Source organism: Periophthalmus magnuspinnatus, chromosome 19, assembly GCF_009829125.3.
Source record: "Periophthalmus magnuspinnatus isolate fPerMag1 chromosome 19, fPerMag1.2.pri, whole genome shotgun sequence".
NCBI classification, from domain to species: Eukaryota; Metazoa; Chordata; class Actinopteri; order Gobiiformes; family Gobiidae; genus Periophthalmus; species Periophthalmus magnuspinnatus.
The window spans coordinates 2,835,481-2,858,638 of NC_047144.1; the positions used below are offsets into that span (position 1 = coordinate 2,835,481).

General features: G+C 43.7%; 2 protein-coding genes across 5 annotated transcripts in view; one reads left to right on the forward strand and one right to left on the reverse strand.

The window, feature by feature from the left end:
- Positions 1-14,268, reverse strand: part of rnf157 (ring finger protein 157) — a 31,729-nt gene extending 17,461 nt beyond the window's left edge. Inside the window, exons 1-9 of the mRNA XM_033984349.2 lie at positions 13,693-14,268; positions 11,573-11,691; positions 5,411-5,499; positions 4,804-4,953; positions 4,039-4,156; positions 3,448-3,514; positions 3,328-3,371; positions 2,859-2,906; positions 1,397-1,468 (exon numbers count right to left, since the gene is read on the reverse strand). Of these exons, the coding sequence (XP_033840240.1) occupies positions 1,397-1,468; positions 2,859-2,906; positions 3,328-3,371; positions 3,448-3,514; positions 4,039-4,156; positions 4,804-4,953; positions 5,411-5,499; positions 11,573-11,691; positions 13,693-13,780 (795 nt within the window). The 5' untranslated portion in view covers positions 13,781-14,268. The remainder of the gene's footprint in view (positions 1-1,396; positions 1,469-2,858; positions 2,907-3,327; positions 3,372-3,447; positions 3,515-4,038; positions 4,157-4,803; positions 4,954-5,410; positions 5,500-11,572; positions 11,692-13,692) is intronic.
- Positions 14,269-15,115: 847 nt separating this feature from the next.
- Positions 15,116-21,347, forward strand: srsf2a (serine and arginine rich splicing factor 2a). Of its 4 annotated transcripts, XR_008649138.1 has the most exons (4): positions 15,116-15,714; positions 16,787-17,076; positions 18,007-18,181; positions 19,255-21,346. XR_008649138.1 is itself a non-coding variant. In XM_055229761.1 (3 exons), the coding sequence occupies exons 1-2, from the start codon at positions 15,350-15,352 to the stop codon at positions 17,058-17,060; spliced, it is 639 nt and encodes a 212-aa protein (XP_055085736.1). In that variant the 5' UTR covers positions 15,116-15,349; the 3' UTR covers positions 17,061-17,076; positions 18,007-21,347. The 4 variants fall into 4 exon arrangements, 3 of the variants coding, with proteins under 3 accessions (XP_055085736.1, XP_033840282.1, XP_055085737.1); XM_055229761.1 differs by having other exon boundaries at positions 18,007-21,347; XM_033984391.2 differs by lacking the exon at positions 18,007-18,181.
- Positions 21,348-23,158: the final 1,811 nt, after the last annotated feature.

A 23,158-nucleotide genomic window follows, 5' to 3' on the forward strand; every position in this document is an offset into this window, starting at 1 on the left:
TAACTTTACACTTGAAGACAGTACGGCCACGATACGATAGTTTCAAACTCGATACTAAAGAATAGACTCGATACTCGATACTGATTCCGATACCACGACGATAATAAAAACAAAAACTCTTTATTTAGACAGAAGAATGTGACTTTCTGCATTAATGTTCGGACTTTCACATGTGTCTTACACTCGTGAAACAAATATCGATATAAATATATAACGCTCGCCCGAACGCTCGTCCGAACGCTCGTCCGAACGCTCGTCCGAACGCTCGTCCATCAGACTAAACTTAAAGAGGACAAACTGGATGGACTTTTACGAGCGTTTAATCCTGTTCTCTCGTCTTATCTGATTCACTGAGTAATCCTGTTTTACAACGAGACTAAAAACAATAAAATATCTCCCTTAAAGATTTACTGCGGTTTATTCCTGGGATTCACTGATAAACTATAACGTTTGGTGATGATTTAACTTTTTATTGTAAATTGTCACATGGTTTTGTGTTCATTTTTTGAATCTCGACTTTCAGTGAGAAAACAAAAATTATATGTAAGAAAAAATAATAATAATAAAGTAACAGTCCTGGTTTAGTCCTGGTTTAGTCCTGGTTCAGTCCTGGTTTAGTCCTGGTTCAGTCCTGGTTTAGTCCTGGTTTAGTCCTGGTTTAGTCCTGGTTTAGTCCTGGTTCAGTCCTGGTTTAGTCCTGGTTCAGTCCTGGTTTAGTCCTGGTTCAGTCCTGGTTCAGTCCTGGTTCAGTCCTGGTTCAGTCCTGGTTTAGTCCTGGTTCAGTCCTGGTTTAGTCCTGGTTCAGTCCTGGTTCAGTCCTGGTTTAGTCCTGGTTTAGTCCTGGTTTAGTCCTGGTTCAGTCCTGGTTCAGTCCTGGTTCAGTCCTGGTTCAGTTCTGGTTTAGTCCTGGTTCAGTCCTGGTTTAGTCCTGGTTTAGTCCTGGTTTAGTCCTGGTTCAGTCCTGGTTTAGTCCTGGTTCAGTCCTGGTTTAGTCCTGGTTCAGTTCTGGTTTAGTCCTGGTTTAGTCCTGGTTTAGTCCTGGTTTAGTCCTGGTCTAGTCTTGGTTTAGTCCTGGTTTAGTCCTGGTTTAGTCTTGGTTTAGTCCTGGTTTAGTCTTGGTTTAGACCTGGTTTAGTCCTGGTTTAGTCTTGGTTTAGTCCTGGTTTAGTCTTGGTTTAGTCCTGGTTTAGTCCTGGTTTAGTCCTGGTTTAGTCCTGGTTTAGACCTGGTTTAGTCTTGGTTTAGTCCTGGTTTAGTCCTTCTTTAGACCTGGTTTAGTCTTGGTTTAGTCTGTTGAAAAATAAATAATCACATCTACAGAGCGGTGGGCGGAGACAGGGGGAAGGTGAAAACAGGACTTATCTGGAACATTTGTCCTGTTCAGATCGTTTCTCACCTTTGATTCTTGGCTGTTGTATTTGTTCTCGATGCCGTAGATTTCCTGAAGGAGGTAACTCACTCCATCCACCTGAGACAGGAAGAGGTTAACAAAATAAAAGCACGAGACAGGAAGTAAGGAGGTGAACAAAATAAAAGCACGAGTCAGGAAGTAAAGAGGTTAACAAAATAAAAGCACGAGTCAGGAAGTAAAGAGGTGAACAAAATAAAAGCACGAGTCAGGAAGTGAAGAGGTTAACAAAATAAAAGCACGAGTCAGAAAGTAAAGAGTTTAACAAAATAAAAGCACGAGTCAGAAAGTAAAGAGGTTAACAAAATAAAAGCACGAGTCAGAAAGTAAAGAGGTTAACAAAATAAAAGCACGAGTCAGGAAGTAAAGAGGTTAACAAAATAAAAGCACGAGTCAGGAAGTGAAGAGGTTAACAAAATAAAAGCACGAGTCAGAAAGTAAAGAGTTTAACAAAATAAAAGCACGAGTCAGAAAGTAAAGAGGTTAACAAAATAAAAGCACGAGTCAGGAAGTAAAGAGGTTAACAAAATAAAAGCACGAGTCAGAAAGTAAAGAGGTTAACAAAATAAAAGCACGAGTCAGGAAGTGAAGAGGTTAACAAAATAAAAGCACGAGTCAGGAAGCGAAGAGGTTAACAAAATAAAAGCACGAGTCAGAAAGTAAAGAGTTTAACAAAATAAAAGCACGAGTCAGAAAGTAAAGAGGTTAACAAAATAAAAGCACGAGTCAGGAAGTAAAGAGGTGAACAAAATAAAAGCACGAGTCAGGAAGTAAAGAGTTTAACAAAATAAAAGCACGAGTCAGAAAGTAAAGAGTTTAACAAAAATAAAAGCACGAGTCAGAAAGTAAAGAGGTTAACAAAATAAAAGCACGAGTCAGGAAGTAAAGAGGTGAACAAAATAAAAGCACGAGTCAGGAAGTAAAGAGTTTAACAAAATAAAAGCACGAGTCAGAAAGTAAAGAGTTTAACAAAAATAAAAGCACGAGTCAGAAAGTAAAGAGGTTAACAAAATAAAAGCACGAGTCAGAAAGTAAAAAGGTTAACAAAATAAAAGCACGAGTCAGGAAGTAAAGAGGTGAACAAAATAAAAGCACGAGTCAGGAAGTAAAGAGTTTAACAAAATAAAAGCACGAGTCAGAAAGTAAAGAGTTTAACAAAAATAAAAGCACGAGTCAGAAAGTAAAGAGGTTAACAAAATAAAAGCACGAGTCAGGAAGTAAAGAGGTGAACAAAATAAAAGCACGAGTCAGGAAGTAAAGAGTTTAAAAAAATAAAAGCACGAGTCAGAAAGTAAAGAGTTTAACAAAAATAAAAGCACGAGTCAGAAAGTAAAGAGGTTAACAAAATAAAAGCACGAGTCAGAAAGTAAAAAGGTTAACAAAATAAAAGCACGGTTCACACTTCCAAAATAAAAGCATAGGCCAGACGATTGAAAATAAAGACACTCACCACTTGTTTTTGTTTGAGAGGCTTCACACAGTAACTCCCGTCCATGTGCTGCAGAAAACACAAAAACAACAAAAATAAACGATTATAACGTAAATCATCTTTAAAGCCACACTGTGTAACTTTATCGGCACAAATTTACTAAAATAAAAGCACGTCTGCTCATTTTAGTTTGTTTTTTTTATTGCTCTCAGAAACATAAAAACATGCGTCTCTGCAGTGAGCGGGCTTGCATCTCCACAAACCTGACTCTTACTGGTCTCGTTTCCATGGAAATGTAGATCCTTTGGCTATAATATTCTACAGTATGGCTTTAAAAGAACGTCATGGGGAATGTTCCGAAGTATGGGTTTAACTTTGTATTTCCAAAGGATCGCGCAGGAGACTTTACACCTCTAGAAAGTTACATACTGGAGCTTTAAATCCAAGGGCCAAAGTCTTTTCAAACTATTCTAATCTAGATAATCTTTACCTTTTCAAAAGTCGCCAGCAGAATATGAGAGTGGCCCATGTGATCTGAAAGAAGAACGTCTCATTAATCATAAAAAATAAATAAATATATCGATGTTACGAATATTAAAGTGAAACTGACCTTCTCCTTCGTCGACCACGGCCTGAACCACCATCGGGAAAACCTCTTTGTCCATGTCAAACACCAACTGCACAGAACACAACAGACATGAGAAAAGAAACAAACAACAACAGACATGACAAAAGAGACAAACAACAACAACAGACATGAGAAAGGAAACAAACAACAACAATAGACATGAGAAAAGAAACAAACAACAACAACAGACATGAGAAAAGAAACAAAGACATAACAACAGACATGAAAAAAGAAACAAACAACAGACATGACAATAAACATGAGAAAAGAAACAAACAACAGACATGACAAAAGAAACAAACAACAACAGACATGACAAACAAAACATTCATGACAACAGCTATGACTATAGAAACAAACAACAAACATGAGAAAAGAAACAAGAGGGGTTTAGTCCTGGTCTAGTCCTGGTTTAGTCCTGGTTCAGTCCTGGTTTAGCCCTGGTCTAGTCCTGGTTTAGTCCTGGTCTAGTCCTGGTTTAGTCCTGGTTCAGTCCTGGTTTAGCCCTGGTCTAGTCCTGGTTTAGTCCTGGTCTATTCCTGGTCTAGTCCTGGTTTAGTCCTGGGTTAGTACCTCCTCGTCGGCCCACTCGCTCAGGTTGACAGAGTGGGAGGGTAAACAGAACTGCTGAGAAACTCCTCGTTTAAAATGAACCGTTTCAGACTGAAGAGATCCGTCCTGAGGCAGGTATCTGCGAAAAGAGAGAGGGAGAGATGTGAGGACGGAGAGACAGAGAGAGAGATGTGAGGACGGAGAGACAGAGAGATGTGAGGATGGAGAGACAGAGAGATGTGAGGACGGAGAGACAGAGAGATGTGAGGACAGAGAGACAGAGAGAAATGTGAGGAGGGAGAGACAGAGAGAGATGTGAGGACGGAGAGACAGAGAGATGTGAGGACGGAGAGACAGAGAGATGTGAGGACAGAGAGACAGAGAGAGATGTGAGGACAGAGAGACAGAGAGAGATGTGAGGACGGAGAGACAGAGAGAGATGTGAGGACGGAGAGACAGAGAGAGAGAGATGTGAGGACAGAAAGACAGAGAGATGTGAGGACAGAGAGACAGAGAGAGCAAAATGTGAGGAGGGAGTGTGGGTACAGTGGGGTACTCACATGGGTACTCCGTTGGGTACAGTGGGGTACTCACATGGGTACTCCGTTGGGTACAGTGGGGTACTCACATGGGTACTCCCTTGGGTACAGTGGGGTACTCACATGGGTACTCCGTTGGGTACAGAGGGGTACTCACATGGGTACTCCGTTGGGTACAGAGGGGTACTCACATGGGTACTCCGTTGGGTACAGTGGGGTACTCACATGGGTACAGTGGGGTACTCACATGGGTACTCCGTTGTGGAACTCCTCCGTGGCCTGGTAGTAAATGGTGATGGCGACCTGAGTGTCCGAGTCAAAGGTAAACTCCACGTTGTAACAAGCTCTGCTCTGATTGGCCGCCTCGTCGCCGGGCAGCTTTAGGTCTTCACTGCATCTACACAAGTAAAAGAGTACACACGTCTAAAACTGAAGGGCTGGACTAAACGAGGACTAAACCAGGACTAAACCAGGACTAAACAAGGACTAAACCAGGATTAAACCAGGACTAAACCAGGGCTAAACCAGGGCTAAACCAGGACTAAGCCTAGATTTAACCAGGACTAAACAAGGACTAAACCAGGAGTAAACCAGGACTAAACCAAGACTTAACCAGGACTAAACAAGGACTAAACCAGGAGTAAACCAGGACTAAACCCAGACTAAACCAGGACTAAACACAGACTAAACCAGGACTAAACCCGGGCTAAACCAGGAGTAAACCAGTACTAAACCAAGACTTAACCAGGACTAAACCAGGACTAAACCAGGACTAAACCCAGACTAAACCAGGACTAAACCAGGACTAAACCAGGACTAAACCCAGACTAAACCAGGACTAAACCAGGACTTACCGTACGAGCCTGAGTGTGTCTTTCCTGATGTTGATTAAACTTCTCAGAGTCTTCACAGGTTCTTGAGGCGGAGGAGCAGCGTACGGGAACTGCAAAACAGAAAGACGACAAGGATTAGACCTGGTTTAGTCCAGCTTTAGTCTTGCTCGAGTATCAGTTTAGTCTTTAGTCCTGGTTTAGTCCTGGTTTAGTCCTGGTATATTAATCTAAAAAAGCTTAATAAGAGAAACAAGTCAGTCAATGAGAAGAAACAACTAGAACATGGTTAAAATCCCTGAGAAGTCCAGTTTACAGGATATTTCCACTTTAATCCTGGTTTTGTCCGATTGATTTAAGTTTGTCATATACAGCAAATGTTTTTAGTCCATTCTCAGGACTGAACCAGGACTAAACCAGGACTAAACCAGGACTGTGTTTCTCATGAGTTTCTCTCTGTCATTTTGTTTTTGTCCTGATGTCTCCAGATCAGAGTCTGAGTCTGAGTCTGTAAACACATGAGAGCTGCACTTTTTATTTAAACTCAGCACATGTCAGCAAAGAGCAAAGAGCTGAGCAAAGTGACCGGGTCAAGACCAGGACCAGGACCAGGGTCAAGACCAGGACCAGGACCAGGACCAGGGTCAAGACCAGGACCAGGACCAGGGTCAAGACTAAGACCAGGACCAGGGTCAAGACCAGGACCAGGACCAGGGTCAAGACCAGGACCAGGACCAGGACCAGGGTCAAGACCAGGACCAGGACCAGGACCAGGGTCAAGACCAGGACCAGGACCAGGACCAGGGTCAAGACCAGGACCAGGACCAGGGTCAAGACCAGGACCAGGACCAGGGTCAAGACCAGGACCAGGACCAGGGTCAAGACTAAGACCAGGACCAGGACCAGGACCAGGGTCAAGACCAAGACCAGGACCAGGGTCAAGACCAGGACCAGGACCAGGGTCAAGACCAGGACCAGGACCAGGGTCAAGACCAGGACCAGGACCAGGGTCAAGACTAAGACCAGGACCAGGACCAGGACCAGGGTCAAGACCAAGACCAGGACCAGGGTCAAGACCAGGACCAGGACCAGGGTCAAGACTAAGACCAGGACCAGGACCAGGGTCAAGACCGAGACCAGGACCAGGGTCAAGACCAGGACCAGGACCAGGGTCAAGACCAGGACCAGGACCAGGGTCAAGACCAGGACCAGGGTCAAGACCAGGACCAGGACCAGGGTCAAGACAGAGACCAGGACCAGGGTCAAGACCGAGACCAGGACCAGGGTCAAGACCAAGACCGAGACCAGGACCAGGACCAGGACTGAGACCAGGGTCAAGACAAGGAACAAGTCCAGGACCAAAACCCAGGACCGAGACCAGGGTTAAGACCAGGACTGAGACCGAGACTAGGAACAAGACGAGGAACAAGTCCAGGACCAGGGCCAAGACCAGGATCAAGACCAGGACTGAGACCAGGACCAGCACTAGGAAAAAGACCAGAAACAAGACCAGGATCAAGACCAAGAACAAGGCCAGGACCAAGACCAGTACAAGGACCAGGACCGAGCACAGGACCAGCACCAGGAAAAAGACCAGAAACAAGACCAAGAACAAGATCCAGACCAAGACCAGTCCAGATTGAGCGCCTGAGCAGATGGGCTGGACTCTGCAGACTCATGGGCCGATACATAAACGTCTATAATATTAAATAAATCATAAAGAGTTTTTCATAAAGTTTTTCATGACGTCTTTTTCCTCTCCTCCCTGTGAGAGTTTGTTTATATTCAGGGCTGGACCTGGACTTAAAGCAACACATTAACTCCCCCTCCCCCCTCTCTCTGCTCTCACCCCTCCTCCCTCTCCTATCTAGTCCTCCTCCCTCTCTCTCTCCCCCCCTCCTCTTTCCTCTCTCCTATCTCACCTGTAACCTCCTCCTCTCTCTCCCCCGCTTGCCCCCTCTCTCTCCCCTCATCCTCTCTCTGCTCCCTCCTCTCTCTCCTCTGCTCCCCCCACTCTCTCTCCTCTCTCCCCTCTTTCTATTCCTCTCCTCCTTCCCTCTCTCCTCCTTCTCCCCTCCTCCTCCCTCTCACCTCTCCTCTGCTCTCTGTCCTCTCCCCGCTTCCTCCCTCTTTCCTCTTCTCTCCCCTCCTCTTCCCCCTCTCCTCTCTCTCCCCTCCTCCCTCTCTCCTCTCCCCTCCTCCTCCTCTTCTCTCTCCTCTCCCCTTGCCCCTCCTCCTCCCTCTCTCCTCTCTTTCCCCAATCCTCTCTTTCTCTCCTGTCCCCTCCTTCCTCTCCTGCTCTCTCCTCCTCCCCGCTCTCATTCCTCTCTCCTCCCTCTCCCCTCCTCCTCCCCCTGTCCTCTCCCCCTCTCCTCTCCTCTCTTTGGCTCAGTGTTTTCTCAGTACCTTTGTGTTTTCTCCTCCTCCTCCCTCCCCCTCTCATCTCCCCCCTCCTCCCTCTCCCCTCCCCCTCTCCTCCCTTCCCCCTCCTCCTCCCCCTCTCCTCTGCTCTCTTTGGCTCAGTGTTTTCTCAGTACCTTCGTGTTTTCTCCTCCTCCTCCTTCTCTCCTCTCCCCTCTCTCCCCTCTCCTCTCCTCTCTCAGTGTTTTCTCAGTACCTTCATGTTTTCTCCTCCTCCTCCCTCTTCTCTCCCCCCTCCCCTCTCCTCTCTTTGGCTCAGTGTTTTCTCAGTACCTTCGTGTTTTCTCCTCCTCCCTCTCTCCTCCCTCTCTCCTCCCTCTCTCCCCCTCTCCTCTCCTCCCCCCTCTCCTCTCCTCTTCTCTCTCACTGTTTTCTCAGTACCTTCGTGTTTTCTCCTCCTCCTCCCTCTCCCCTTCTTCTCTCCCCTCCTCCTCCTCCCTCTCCTCTCCCCCCCTCCTCCTCTCCTCTCCCCTCCCCCTCTCCTCTCCTCTCCTCTCTCAGTGTTTTCTCAGTACCTTCGTGTTTTCCCGAGTGCAGGATGTGGTCAGCGTTGGGGAATCTAACTACAGACCGGTTTGTGTTTAAACATGTAAATGTGGCCGGTCACCTCCTGAGCAAACATCTGTGCGACGCGGCGGCAAAAAACAGACGACCGCTTCAACTTTTTACATCCAACAAAATACGCTTTCAGCTCAGGTCGAGTTTATTGTCCCAGAAACGTGTCCTCTACATTTGACCCACACTTTTTTGGGGACGTTTCCACCACGTTACATAAAAGTTAACGTGGTGATATAAATATGTCACGTGTAAAAGCAGAGATTCTCCAGGAAAACCTTTGTTATCTTATCTGTCCTCAGGTGTAAAAGTTCAGTCACTGTTTTCAAATCTACGCAGCTTTGTCATCCTGGTTTAAATCCACAGAGACGAGACTTTGGACACCAGACGGCCGCCATTCTGCTGCCAGAGAATAAACCTATTTTTTTTGTATTTCATAACTCACCGGGCTTCGCAAATGGATTTCTCTTCACCTAGAATTGTAATTTTTCCACAACGCACCTCTTTAACGGGGCTAACGAGGGATATTTTCGTCTTCTAGTCCAGTCCCTTCTTTTAAAATCCCACCTCTTCACCTGGACTCATTCACTGACGGTTTATTCCACGTCCTCCTGTGACTTTTTGCTTGTATTTTTGTGATTTTATTGCTATTTTTTTGTCATTTAACTTGTATGGTGACAGTAAACGCCAAAGTTAAACATCTTGCGAGGTGAACTTGAGAAACCTGAATGGCATCGTTAAATAAAGTGCATAATTATTATCATTATTAAACCTGCTGTACGTAGATTACATTAGAGATTAGCACTAAAATTAGCATACGTGCTAACAACCCCGTAACACAAATTGCCGGAAAATAATGCACCAAAAACCGTACAAGTTTTTGTCAAGACGGATCTCACGTAAACAGATTAGATTAAAAAAAAAAAAGATGGAAAAGACGAGACGTGGAAATTCTCGCTTTGCTAACAGCTTGAGCGAAAGTAAACGGCTAACGCTAGCAACTTTACACAGCAACGGTTTGTTTAAGAGTGTTTTATTCGTAATCAGCATCAACGGCGCGATAAACCAGCGCTTCTATCTGCTTCGTTCAGTCGTGTCGTGTTTGGTTAAAGATCTGTCGTCGTCGCGCTGTTGTTTTTCCGACTCTCGCAATGCATCATGGTCTATATCAGGGGTGTCCGAACTTTTTCGCCGACTTGGAGGATTATTTTTAGGTCTGTGTCACGATGAAATGTGATGTTATTCAGGTTATAAAGGCAGAATCTCTTCAGTTTGTAGAAAAAAATACTTCCTGACCAATTGGACCAGTTCAGGAGGACGCGTGAGGGCCAACAAAAATTGTTCCAAGAGCCGGATTTCGCCCCTGGGCCATAGTTTGGACATCCCTGGTCTACACTGACTGCTCTAGGGACGCCTGTTACTTTTCAAGATGCATTGTGGGAAACTTTGAATGCACTACTTTTTCACCAACTGGACATTCGGACGCCGCTAAAAATGGCATGACGTGTAAAAAGCGCCCCCTATAGGAACAGTTTTGACCTTCAGACACAGCCATAAACCTATAAACATCGTCATTTGTCTGTTTTTATTCTCCGCCTCGTTAAAATAAATGCTCATATTTTAGTTTTGGTGAAATGACATTCAGTTTAAATGTAAAACGGTGTTAAATCCAAACAGCTGCTCTATATTTGAAATGGTCGATTGAACGGCGTCTAAAACGAGCCTTGTTTTTCATCGCGCGCGGTGACTCTGTATTATCATAGTTACATAATGGAGCAGATGGAGCCGAGGACGTTCAGATCAGATATCAAAATGGATCAGACGCTTTGGAGGGATTCCCGTAAAAATAACCTTTACAAGACGCGCCGGGATATTTAAGATTTTACACAGACAGGAAAAACAAATAAAGCGCCACCTTCAGAATCATCTCATCCTCTGAAGCGACGCGGGGATCGGTCCGGCGGAAGCGTGGATGGGAGACCGTCGGGAATACCGGGAGCGACAGTGACTCTAGTGCAGACTGATGTTGTGTCGTTTGGCAAGACACTCGACCCACATTGCCCAGTTTGAACGTGTTTAAGACGACGAAATCGAGAACGTTTCAATAGTAACGCGATAATTGTGACTTTATAGGTGATAATCAATGGCTGCACTACGTAACTTTTCCACCATCTGCTTGTAGATGTTATTGCGTTGCCTGGAATGTTCCGCAATACGGCATTAAAATGATTCATCTTTGATTTATTCAGTTAAAGGTGTTTTCTGTTCTGATAACGATGTCGATGCATTTTCCGGACTATAAGTGTCACTTTTAGTTAGTTTTAGTTTGTCCGGGGGGGCGACTTATACTCAGATGCGACTTATACGTGAAATTATTAAAATATATAACTTCACATCTTCGTTATTAGATTACAGAGTGAACTTGTTGCTTGCTTTTTCTGCTTTATTTATCTGATTAACTGTTAATATCTTACGTTAACAAACCAGACACGTGTTCAGTTCTGTCTGTGCTTCATGTCGCTGAATATAAATATGAAATATAAATGTGTTAGCGTTAGCGTTAGCGTGATGTACTGATATTCAGCCTGTTGTTCCACATTTTATTGTTTTTATTATAACTTGTCTTTAAAAATACAATGTCTGTTCTTCGTCTCGGATGTTGTAAAATGAATTTCCCCCCCCAAAAATGCGACTTAAATATGTTTTTTTCTTCATTATTATGCGTTTTTTGGCTGGTGCGACTTATACTCCAGAAAATACGGTGCATGAAAATCCGCTGCTGCGTGTTGCCAGTTCAGTGGAGCAGTTTTTAAGCAGTTTTCGATCAATATTGTGGGTTAAATTGAAGAAAATGTAAAATAACTATCTACAGATTCAAAAAAAACAACTGCGACTTATACTCCAGTGCCACTTATATACGTTTTTTTCTTTATTATTATGCATTTTTCCACTGGTGCGACTTATACTCCAGAGCATATAGTCCGGCAAATACGGAATATGACGATACGTGAAATTACACAAACAGCATGAGGTAAAAAGTGTTTTGCAGTTTAACATTGAGACGTTTTATGCCAACATTGTCCATTGAATCGTCTTATCGCACCGGTTTATTGAACAAAATCAGATATCGGCTGAACCCTTATCTTGGAAATCGATATCCAATACCAGAATCGTATCAGTGCATCAAAAATAAATAAAAAAAATACTCACCGCGACGGGTCTGGAGCCCAGGAAGTTGAGGTCTGTGTTCTCTCCAAACAGATAACCCTCCGGATGAGTGGAGTCGAACTTCTCTCCGCCCATGATGAAGTGATTCGCAAAGTAGTTCCCTGAAACAACAACAAGTTTAGTCACAAGAATGAGTCAAAACAAGAGCGGACTGGACCAAAACACGGCAACGAGACAGTTTGACCGGTGCGTCCTTTCCTCAGGAGTCGTCTCGTTCTCTCAGATTCTCATCACAAATCTACAAAAATCAAATCCACAAATGCGTTTTTTCCCCCGATCATTTCTATTCTGTGTTTATCCAACCACGGTGCAACGTCTGGGAGGGCATCTGACACACGGGGGGTATAGAAAATGGAAGAGCATCTGACACAAAAACAGGAGTGAGCCTTAAATAGCGCTGCATAAACACGGCGAGAGCGTTTAATGAGCGCTCTGCGACGGCGGTGAACGGGATCCAAAACACATGAGGTCATCACGGTCACCGACTTAATGCTAAAATCACACACTGCGCCCGTAAATATGTGCTTGCAACGACGAATGTTACCAACAACCGACTGTCGTCAACGTTTCCCTGGGGGTGTGATGCTAACCGGAGGCACTGCTCCCTCTGAAGCTCCGTTACGTAAGTTAGACTTTAATCTTTTTTGCTTTGTTTTAACACAATCTGACCGTAAAAAAAAACTGACCACAGGCGAGCTGATTTGCGCCGTAAGTGTTAAGCGAGTCTCTTACACGTAAATTCGCACGCTAAAGCTAGCGTTAGCCAGCGGTTTTTCAGTTAGCCGCGCACACGTTTTTGTTGGAAACTTCTAAACACGACCACGATCTGAAAATGTTTTGTTTTTGTCTGGCGTTTTCAGACGACCTTAAAACTTTTTGCTAGTGCGTGCAATGTGTCACCATGGTAACTGCTGAACATTCCACCATAGACATACATGAAGAACCCCCCCCCACAGAACAATGCCAATGCAAAGTATCAACATGAATTCAAACTGTAGTGATCTGGGTACATTTGTGTTGACGTTTTGGAGACTTTCTTCTAAGTAATAAAACTGAATGATTTAGGATTTGTACGATTAGATTTGTGATTTCTTTAAAAAAAAAAATAGAATTCTGTTCAAAGTTCAGTTTTTAAACACGTTCAGAAGAAATGACAAAAAGACAAAAATCTGAACCGAGAAAAACTAAAACAACAATCGGATTTCAGAGCAGGTTTGTACAGATCTAAACTACAGATTGTAATAACAGCTTCACGGGGTCTTATTCTGCAGTTTTTATGCAGAATAAGACCCCGTGGAGACACAGGAAGGGCATCTGACGCAAAGGAAGGGCATCTGACACACTGGGAGGACATCTGACATAAAAGAACATTTCAGAACATGTTTGTACAGATCTAAACTACAAATAATAATAACACCTTCACGGGGTCTTATTCAGCAGTTTTTTATGCAGAATGAGCCCCCATGGAGACACAGGGAGGGCATCTGACACACGGGGAGGGTGCAGGAAGGGCGTCTGACATAGAATAACATTTCAGCCGTAGTTCTAAACAAGAAATGATCAACAAAAAAAGTGGATAAATGAATTTTAAATGAGCCTAACCCACAAACTGAAGCGCTGTCCAAGTGCCATTAGAAACACTTGTCTGACAGTAACAGTAATTTCTGATTTTTGAGTTGTTTTTCTAACCGATAATGAATAAATACATGAAATAAAATCAAATATCATACGTTAGACATTTGATATAAAAAATTGTAAGAGTTATGTTGGTCTATAATGCAGATGGAACAAATATAAAGCAGAAAAAACATATCAAATTGCCTGGGTTAGTTGAGGTTTTGAACTCTGAACCGCACACATGATCCAAACTAACATGATCCTATAGCACTGGGTTTTAAAAATGAAATATACATCCAGGTTTTGCATCTCGTCTACAGGTAGCCATTGCCTCCTCGGCCTGTCAATCACAACATCATGCGCTGTCTAGGTTTAGAAATATTCATCCATCTCTGCTCTTTCAGTCTCTGCCTTCACCAAAAAAAAAAACAAAAAACAAAAAAAAACCTCCCCGTGCGCCTCGGCCATCCCCGGCCCAAACTCACCGGACTTCGGGGGGTATCTGTACACCGAATTGGACGGAATATCCACCTCTTCAACGCCCATGTTCTGCCTGCTCGTGAGGGCCCCCATGGTCGTTCAGTGCTGCCGAAGCCCTGCGTTGTAACGGGGCATAGCACTCGGCTGCGGCTTTGTTCGTCTCGGTCTCCTCCTCCTCGCCGTCCGTAGCATTGATTTAAGCCCCTCGAAGCTGCAGCTAGCAAAGCAAACCGAGCTCTTATTGTGTCCCGGATTAGCGCTTGCTCTCCTGGACCGCTTATCCCTTCGCTTTCGGGGCAGACGCGGAGCGCAAAGCCGTGCGTAAAAGCGGTAATAATGACACTGGCACGGGGTGGAACGGAGAAGCAGCGCGTCCCTGGGAAAAAAACAAACAAACAAAAAAAGCTACAAAGTCCGGTTAAATGCACGAGTTAAAGCGTGGCTGTGGGGGGGTATTTGTGCTCGGTAGACGTCGGTAAAGCAGCTTCAACCCCGGTGCGGTTCGTGTCGCGGTGTGGAGACGGAGAGACGGAGAGAGGTTCCCCCCCCGGCATGACGCAAAGCACGCACAACGCACAAATCTGGACCGTTCTTTTTGCGCAGTGGTCGCCTTGTGCTAGTTGTGGTGGATGGTGTTGAGGGAAGGAGGGGGGGGGAATAAAAAAAAAAAAAAAAAAAACACGTCTGAATTATGACGTCACCAGCGCAGTGGAGAGGGACGAGCTGAGAGACGCGGGTTCGAGTCCCGACCATGTCCATGTGTGTTTTTTATTTTTATTTTTTTTATTATTATGATATGTTGTGAATGTTTCAGTTTTAGAGAGTTATGACAATCAAAACCTCAGCTAATAATAAAAAAAAAAAATAGAAACTAGCCTAAATTAATTCACATTATATGTTTTTCTGATTTTTAAAGAAACTTCCACGACAATACGACTTTTTGCCCAGCAGTTTTACTAAGTGAATAATACTGTTGTCTTTTAGTTTTAGTTCATATTATATGTTCTAAGTATTTTATTTTATTTTAAGCATATCTTTTTTAACTTTATGCATACCCTTATTTGTGCTAATTCTGTGTTTTTATGTTGCGAGTTCCTAGTTCCTGACAATGGCAATAAAAAGTCTTCTGATTCTGATTGTGCCACTAAATATATACACATCTTTTCTCTTTCCACCTCGTTCCAAATCTTACCCAGACACTCTGTAGTTTTAGAAAATAAATTCCGCTAATATCGTTGTTTTAAGTTAATATTAAATCACATTTTGTTTCGTTTTCTCGTTTATTTTCTGTAAATAAAGTTGTGATTAGCAGTACCGCTCCACACCGACAGAGAGCGTTGCAAAAACCCAGTATAGTCTTCATCCCCGTGACAGCCAATCAGAAGCGAGTATTTCGGAGCCCAGCCAATCAGCGTCGGCCACAGTATTAGAGAAAGGTGAAGAGGAAACCCGCAACAGCCCGCCGCCATTTCACGAAACAACAGCGCGAAGAACACAGCGAAAAGTCACGGATTTACAGCTGAAATTCAACGTTTTTACACAAATTAACTGATCACTTCTTATAAATTAGCGCCGAATATCGTGTTTGTGTCGAATAGTCGTCGATTTAACCAATTCTGAGGCGGAAAAGTGGTGTTTTTTTGTTGCTAAGTGGCCGCAAACATGAGCTACGGTAGGCCCCCGCCGGACGTGGAGGGAATGACCTCGCTCAAAGTGGACAACCTCACGTACCGGACCCTCCCCGAGACCCTGCGCCGCGTGTTCGAGAAGTACGGCCGCGTGGGGGACGTGTACATCCCGCGGGACCGGTACACGAAGGAGAGCCGCGGCTTCGCCTTCGTCCGGTTCTTCGACAAGCGCGACGCGGAGGACGCCATGGACGCGATGGACGGGGCGCTGCTGGACGGGCGGGAGCTCCGGGTGCAGATGGCGCGATACGGACGCCCCCCTGACCCCATGTACGGCCGCAGCGGCAGAGGCTCCGCGCCCAGGAGGTACGGAGGAGGATACGGCCGCAGGAGCAGGAGGTGAGCGGCCGTGGGGTTTGTTTTGGTGCGGCTTTGTGTGCGGAGCTAACGGCGGCTAAAGGCTAACGCTGTTACCGCCAATGAGTGAGCACGTGGTGAGGGCTTCTGTTACCCCAGTGATCTACAGGGGTAAAATGTACTTTAGTAGAACTTTATTATGTGCAATGTGTTTTTGTTACTGTTATGGGTTTAGTTTTGTTTTCATCTTTGCATCTTTTATTTTAGGAGTGGTCTGCAACTTTGGTTACAACTTTCATTCAACTTTCTAGATTTTTACTTGTCCGTGTCAGAACAGAATGACAATAAAGATCTGGCAAACTTTAGTAAATGAACTTAATATTTTCTGCTTTATTATGAATCAAATAATGTAAAATAATTAAAATTTTGGTTTAGGCCTGAATAATTAAATTGTTGCTTATATCAGGAAACTCAAAGGTAATGAATCGTTCTGAATTGTTAATTGTCACGCCAACAGTCCCAAGTCATATCTATCCATGGATTTGTTGTTGCGGCCTCATGTTAATCGCAATCGAATCAAAATTTAAACTGACACATTTGGTAAATCCCAAAGCGGTTTTTGAACTATGATCATTTCTCCCACAAATGGCAAAAAGTATCGCTTTGCATAAAAACTGCTAACTCTGTAGTTTAGATCTGAAAAAACAAGTTCTGAAATGCATTTGCCTAACAAATCCAGACTGACATCAGTCTGATCCTCATTTCCTCTGTTACAGCTCAAACCCAGTCGTCCAATCAGATTTGTTTCTCACTGACGCAGGTGAAACAAAGGAGCTCATTGGTCACCTATGATTTACAAATAAAATCAAGTAGATCTCACCACAGATTGAGTTAATTCAATGATTCTGCAGACATCCTCCATGTTTTTCAGCCCCTGTGATATTGTTTTCTTTTATTTCGGTGCGGACGTGCGTGTCCCTGATTGGCTAATCCACCTGTCAGTCACAACCATTTAAAAACAGATTCACTGAAGGAGCAAAGTGTACTGGTTCTGTTGTGTATAAAAAGAACTGCTCTGCATCTTGCTGTATTCTGACTCTCTGTCTCTTTTCAGCCGATCGGACAGTAGGGGGCGGCGCAGACGTAGCCGTTCTCGCAGCAGGAGTCGTTCTCGGTCTCGCTCTCGTCGCTACAGCCGCTCCAGGTCCCGGTCCTACTCCAGGTCTAAGTCCCGGTCCAGATCCAAGTCTAGGTCGAAGTCCAGGAGCAGATCCAAGTCCCGCAGCAGAACCCCAGCTTCCAACAAAGGCTCAAAGTCCAGGTCCAAATCCAGGTCTAGATCCAAGAGCCGACCCAAGTCCCCAGAAGACAACGGAACAGAGTCTTAAGCCCCCACTGAGCCAGGTATTCACCACTCTCCTCATTTCAGTATGTAACACACTTCAGGGTTACATGACTGGGGTAGTTTTGTGCTTAAACCTAAAAATACTATAAGGGTCAGACATCAGATCATTGACAGTCCCTCACCTGTGCTGCAGGACTTTTTAATGAAAAAAAACAAACAAATTTATATATCAACAACCGCATCAGCTTCTGCCTCACATTTATCTTGTTTCAGGATCAGTACTTTTGAATGAATGAGTTGTACTTAGCATCTTCTAATCTCTTTGGTTTAATATCCGCCATGTTGAGCTGTAGGGATGCACCGGGACAGATATCGAACAGCTGTGAAAATGTACTGGACCAGGTGTCTGTGATATCCTTCTACAAATGTCCTGGTTTTAGCGTTTTATTAGAAGTAAGACCTAAAAGGTCACCTTAAAACAGCATCGACGGACACCAAAGCCATAGTATCGATATCTGGAACAGAACTGAAAAAGTCGGATCGGTGCATCCTGATGAGTCTGACACAATCCTGATTATTTTTAAGTGAATAAAAGACCATTGGAAATTATAATAAAAGTGTCTATAAACAGATCCATGTAGTTGTAAACTTGAGTCTGTCTGTACGGGCAGGGCCCTCTTCTGTTGGTTTTAGCTGCTGTTAATAATTAAACTGGGTCGATCTTTGTACTTAGATAAGAATTTACATGGTAATCAAACTTTACCATTAAAATGAATCGTAAAAGTGGCTGAGTGAACAATAGACTCGTCTTGAGCCAAAGTAAAGCACAGTCATGCTTTGCTTAGCTTCTTCCTCGGCTTAAAGGACCAAATAAATGAGCTACTATTTAATACGATTATTATAACAAAAACATTTATAGGTGGGGAAAAGTGTGGGTGGGGGGAGGTGGTGCTATCTGGTTTGCTAAATGCTGAATTTTTTCCTCCAAGCTGCTGCTGGAGTGGAGCAGAGGAGGAGGAGGGTGGTGTGGTGTGAGAGGAGAGCAGGTAGAGAGCAGACGTCCAGGGACCGTGGCTCCTGCCCTGAGCTCCTGAGCTGAGCAGCAGAGCGGGGGGTGGAGCAGGAGCAGGCTGGTGGTGTGTGAGGTCATGATGGTGTGGTGAGGTACGTTCATGGGGCCACAGGAAGGGGGCGCTGCACTGTGACGCCTAAAGGTTTGTGCTCTCACATCAAAGGGAGGAGCGCTTTTTAGCTCCGTGGGCTGCAAATGTAGGGGCCAATAATCTGTACTTTACACACGAAGGGCTGGGCAATAGGAAAACGCCAAATTTCCCTCTAAGGTAAGGATGTATTTAGAAGTAAAGTCGCGATTGGGTCGACTTTTCAGATCTGCAGTTAGAATCTTTTGTTGACGGACTCGTTTCAGGAGAAGCCGAGACTTTAAATTAGAGGTTAACCAACTTCCGAGGAAATGCAACTTCTGGAAACATTTAAAAGTAGTCGCTTTCAAGTTGTAGGAACAATGTGTTGGCGTGGGACTAAACGCCTACAGTTTTCCCACAACCGCAGTCCAAATGTGTCGTTCAACCGGACAAAGCTGTGACGACCAAACAGACGGAGAGAGATCTGAAACGCCTTCTACTCAGAGGAGTTTATTTTAGTGTTTAGGCCCACAAAGTAGCACCTACTGAAACATTACAGCTGATGTCGGCAACATTCCCTAGGCGTGTGATGCTAACCGTAGGCACTGCTAGGTCTGAAATTCTGTTACTCCAGATAGACGTTAATGTGACTTTACACAATCTGACCATAAAGAACTGGTACAAACTGGCATTGACCAACAGTTTTTCAGTTAGTCACTCGTCTTTTTTGTTAAATCTTTTCTCTTTTTTGGTAGTGTTTGCCAACGTGTGCATTGTGTCACCACGGCAACTGCTGAACATTCTGCCATTCACTCGCATGTAGTAGAACCCGTCCTTCCCCTTTTTAGTACACGAGGTCTTTACTGTAGAAATGGGATACTCCAGTTTGGATGGAAGGAGGATTCTGATACAAACTGTCCGTGTGGTTATGGATCTGGACTCGCCGCAGTGACAGGAGCCGTAGACACGTCGTTATCGATGATACGGTCGGAAGTGCCCAGCCCTGGTCAGCCCGGCTCAGGCCTCATTCTCAGCCGCTCTCTCTCGTCTCTCGCTCCCTTCACTCACTCGTTTTCCGTTCTGTCTTTTTCACAGAGCTCTGCGGACCCAAGGACGCCACGACTAAAACCCAACCACGCTTCCACTCACCCAGCCCTGAAAGGTTACTGGAGCTCGCTCTATTTTATTGATAAACGTGATTGATTTCTGCATAACTAATTCTGTCCATCCTAAACAAAAAAAAAAAAAAAAACTGTTTGCAAAATTGAGACTATTCACAATGTATCGCTTTACGTATTTTTATTTGACTCAATAACGTTGTTCTTGTCAATAAAGTTTTGTTGTTTTTTTTTTTCAATTCTTTAACCTTTGATATGAGACATGATTTTGTTTTGGCGAGACGTTCTCCGAAAGTGGTGTAATAGTTTCATTTGGTGATGATTTTCATGTTGTATCAATAGGGAGACGTCAAATAGGTTGCGTTCACGTGACATCAGGACATCGTAGAGTCCCCCGTAGTTTAACCTGAGCTGGAGACGGGTCAGAATCCTCAGGTGGAGTCGTCCGTGTAACTGTCAGACGCAGATGTGTCGACCTGGTTTATGGTTAATATCTCTGTAATTACTGGGCTTATCCACATGAAACGAAGACTGACATAAAGTTCGTCTTCTGTCAGTATAAATAAAGAAAAATTAGCTTATTTTTTTCCACAATAGCTTCAGAAAGTGGTGCCGTTATTCAACCACAAAGACGTGATCGCTGTCAGTTGAAAGGACTTAAAGCCGTAAGATCAGATGGGTTCAAAGTTCAACATCTGTCAGCGTAAATAAACTGTTGTATTAAAAAGTAGCTGTCATTCTTTCACAAAGGAGCAGTTTTCAATATCTGCTGCATTTGTTGGCTTAAAAAAAACAGATTAAGTTCAACATTTTGGATAAGTCTTTCAAAAACCAAAGGCCCCTCTCTTCGAAATCTCATCAGACTTTAGACACGTCGTGAACGCAGCCTATTGTTAGCATAGCATTTGCGCTCCTGCCTGACCTCTGACCTCTAACCTGTGTTTATCTCTCGCACTAGGCCCAGAGTTGGCGCAGTTGTAGCAGTAGCAGATTTGGTGGTTAATGCAGTTTGGTGAACGTGATGCTGCCGGTTTGTACGCTGTGCCAGGTCCACTCTTTTACCGTTTCTCTTCTCTCTTCCTCCTTCCGGACAGACGGGATCCCCACGCTCTGGAACGGGCCTTTTGCGGTCACGTGTCCCGCTTCGAACACGCTTAAGACGGACCGCGCACTTCTAATCAATAATATTAGCTTGTTATTGCGCCTTGTTTTTTTTGTTTTTTTCTTTGGCTAAAGGAGCAGTTTTGTCCGGACACGGGACGATATTGAAATTTGATTTGATTATTGCGATTAACGATAATTATTCAAGTTGCTGACAGTTTAAAATGTGGATAAGGTGACCATATTTTCCGGAGTATAAGTCGCACCGGCCAAAAAATGCATAATAACGAAGAAAACCCCCCCAAAACATTTCATATAAGTCGCACCCCCAGCCAAACCATGAAAAACGTGCGGCTTATAGTCCGGAAAATACGGTAAGTTTAATTTGAATAGGTTCCATATAACAACAAAAAGAGTCCATCACCTGCTCATCTCCATGAAGATGCCATTTCTTTGTTAAGTTCCACAGTGCGGAATTAAACTGCTCAATTATACGTTATGTCTATGCGAGGGGAAAAAAATTCTGACTGTGAGCGGGGGGGGGGTCACCTCTACACAGATCTGACCTGTAACTTGGCCTTGGCTTCTTCGAGATGAGTTGAATGGGAAGCAGGTTGTTGACCCATAACCGCAAAACGTTCCGCAGTGCACCTTTTTAGCGGAATTATTGAAACGCGTCAGCCGTTCACGAAGTTGTTACCGGACGAGCAAACGCACAAACGTCGCCTCAAAACGTCTGAATCGCGTTAAACTCGAGTCTCAGTCCGGCCGTGGGGGCCCCGTCTGTTCCTCTTTTGTTCTTGCTGCTTTTTGGGTTGAGTTTTGACCCGAAGTGAAGGGTTTTTGGAGCAGAAAAAAGCTGCTCAAATATTCTCATGTAAAGTGTGTTTCTGTCCACTGTGTCTCAGCTTCATGTGCTGCAGGTTTTCATTAATAAAACATTTCCCTGTAAAAAAAAAAAAAAAAAAAAAAAAAGTACAGAGTGATTCTTTTAGTTCATAGCCACAGTTTTACCTCCGTTCGTCTGTTTTCTAATATATTTTGCTGATGGATTGTGATTTTTCTACTAACAAAACTAAATGGCCAGTGGTGGAACATAACAAAGTAAAAGTATTAAAGTACTGTGTTTAAATATACATTTTAAGTATCTGTGCTGTACTCAAGTCAGTTTTACACTTTACTTTTACGCTTCAGTCCAGCTCAATAATGTAGTGGAAAGTACAGATACTGCTCTCAAATGTAGTGAAGTAAAAGTATTTATTATTGGTTGAGACCTGCTGAGCAGGCTCAGGGTTTATTTAACACGTTCAGAATTTGAGCAAATAAAAACGGCTAGAAAAAAAAAATTCAGTTTCTGTTGAACAAAACTTTAGCACAAATCTTTCAAAATCACTACATTTGAAGTTTTATTACATCTCAATCTGCAAAAATACTTTTACTTTTTAACTCTAAGTAAATGGATACTTTAATACTTTAGCTCGAGTAGGTTTTTTTTTTTTTCATGTGGTACTTTTAAGTAAAAGTACAGATACTGGAGCAAAAAAAACAAAACTCAAAATCGAGTACTTCTTCCACTGCAAAAGGCCAAAACCAGAGAGAATGTGGATGGTTTTGAAAGCTTCATTTATTTGTGATGGTCCATTATCTGGTAAATTTATCCAGCCACATCTGCAGATCCATTAACCTTTGATCATTTAAAATAAAATATAACAGTGTATCATTTGAGTGGTGAAAGTCCTCAAAATGTCTCCTATCAGGAGGCTGGGGACATGTTTGTCCTTCTGTTTGTGCCTTGGGAAAACATTTGATAAGATCAGACGGTTACCCAGAAACCCTCAGGTAAATCCGGGTCTAGACGGACTGGAGGCGTGTCCGGACACTCCCGGTGTGGAGCCGGTCACACGGGACACTAGAGCCCGCTTCAGGCCGCTTCAGTCTGCTTCAGGCCGCTTCAGCCCGCTTCAGTCTGCTTCAGGCCGCTTCAGTCTGCTTCAGGCCGCTTCAGCCCACTTCAGTCCGCTTCTGTCTGCTTCAGGCCGCTTTAAGCAGCGCTGGACGTGATGAGATTAACGTGGAGCTGAGCCAGAGAGACGCACGTGGCGACGGGACGTGCCTCACAGTGACAGGTGGATGTGGGTTTAAGGGAATTTCTTGGACATTTTTCCAAGAAGGTGTGTAATTTATAAAAATAGAATAGTCTTAATCCTTGTTCCTTGTTGGAAAAATGTGCTAGTGTTTCATACAAACTATTTTTATTTTTTTATACCTCCATAAAATTGCCAGATTCACATTTTTAAAAGACTATAATTTTTATTTTTGCCCTGAGGATTCTCATTGACATTGATCCAGACATTAACATAAATAAACTTTTTAGATGTTCATGACCAACACATAAAACATGTACCACATATTTGAGCTGTGATAATTCAATCATGTGGTTCATCTGTGACAGTGTGTGGGTAGATTGAATGTCACATGTTTTGTTTTTGCATGAAGTTTGTTGATTTTCTCCATAGACTAGATGATAACATGCATGTTTGACAATCCCCTTTTATTAAACGCCTTCATTTTTTCTTTTATGTTTTCCTGTTGAAAACTACTGCAAATATGTAAAATTATTTTTTTCCCACTAAATGACATTTTCCATGAGCTCTTAAATCCACAGCTCTGTTATTGCCATATACTGGTGTAAAGGAGTTTGTTTCTGAACAGAGTTTGTTTTGTTAAACTGCACACACTGAGGTCGACCGTAGACTTCCATCATAAATGCACAGTTTTCT

Excerpts from the sequence above, each read along its gene's own strand:
- srsf2a (XM_055229761.1), top strand. The coding sequence starts at position 15,350 with ATGAGCTACGGTAGGCCCCCGCCGGACGTGGAGGGAATGACCTCGCTC. Across the intron at positions 15,715-16,786 it reads TACGGCCGCAGGAGCAGGAG|CCGATCGGACAGTAGGGGGC; the intron begins GTGAGCGGCCGT and ends GTCTCTTTTCAG.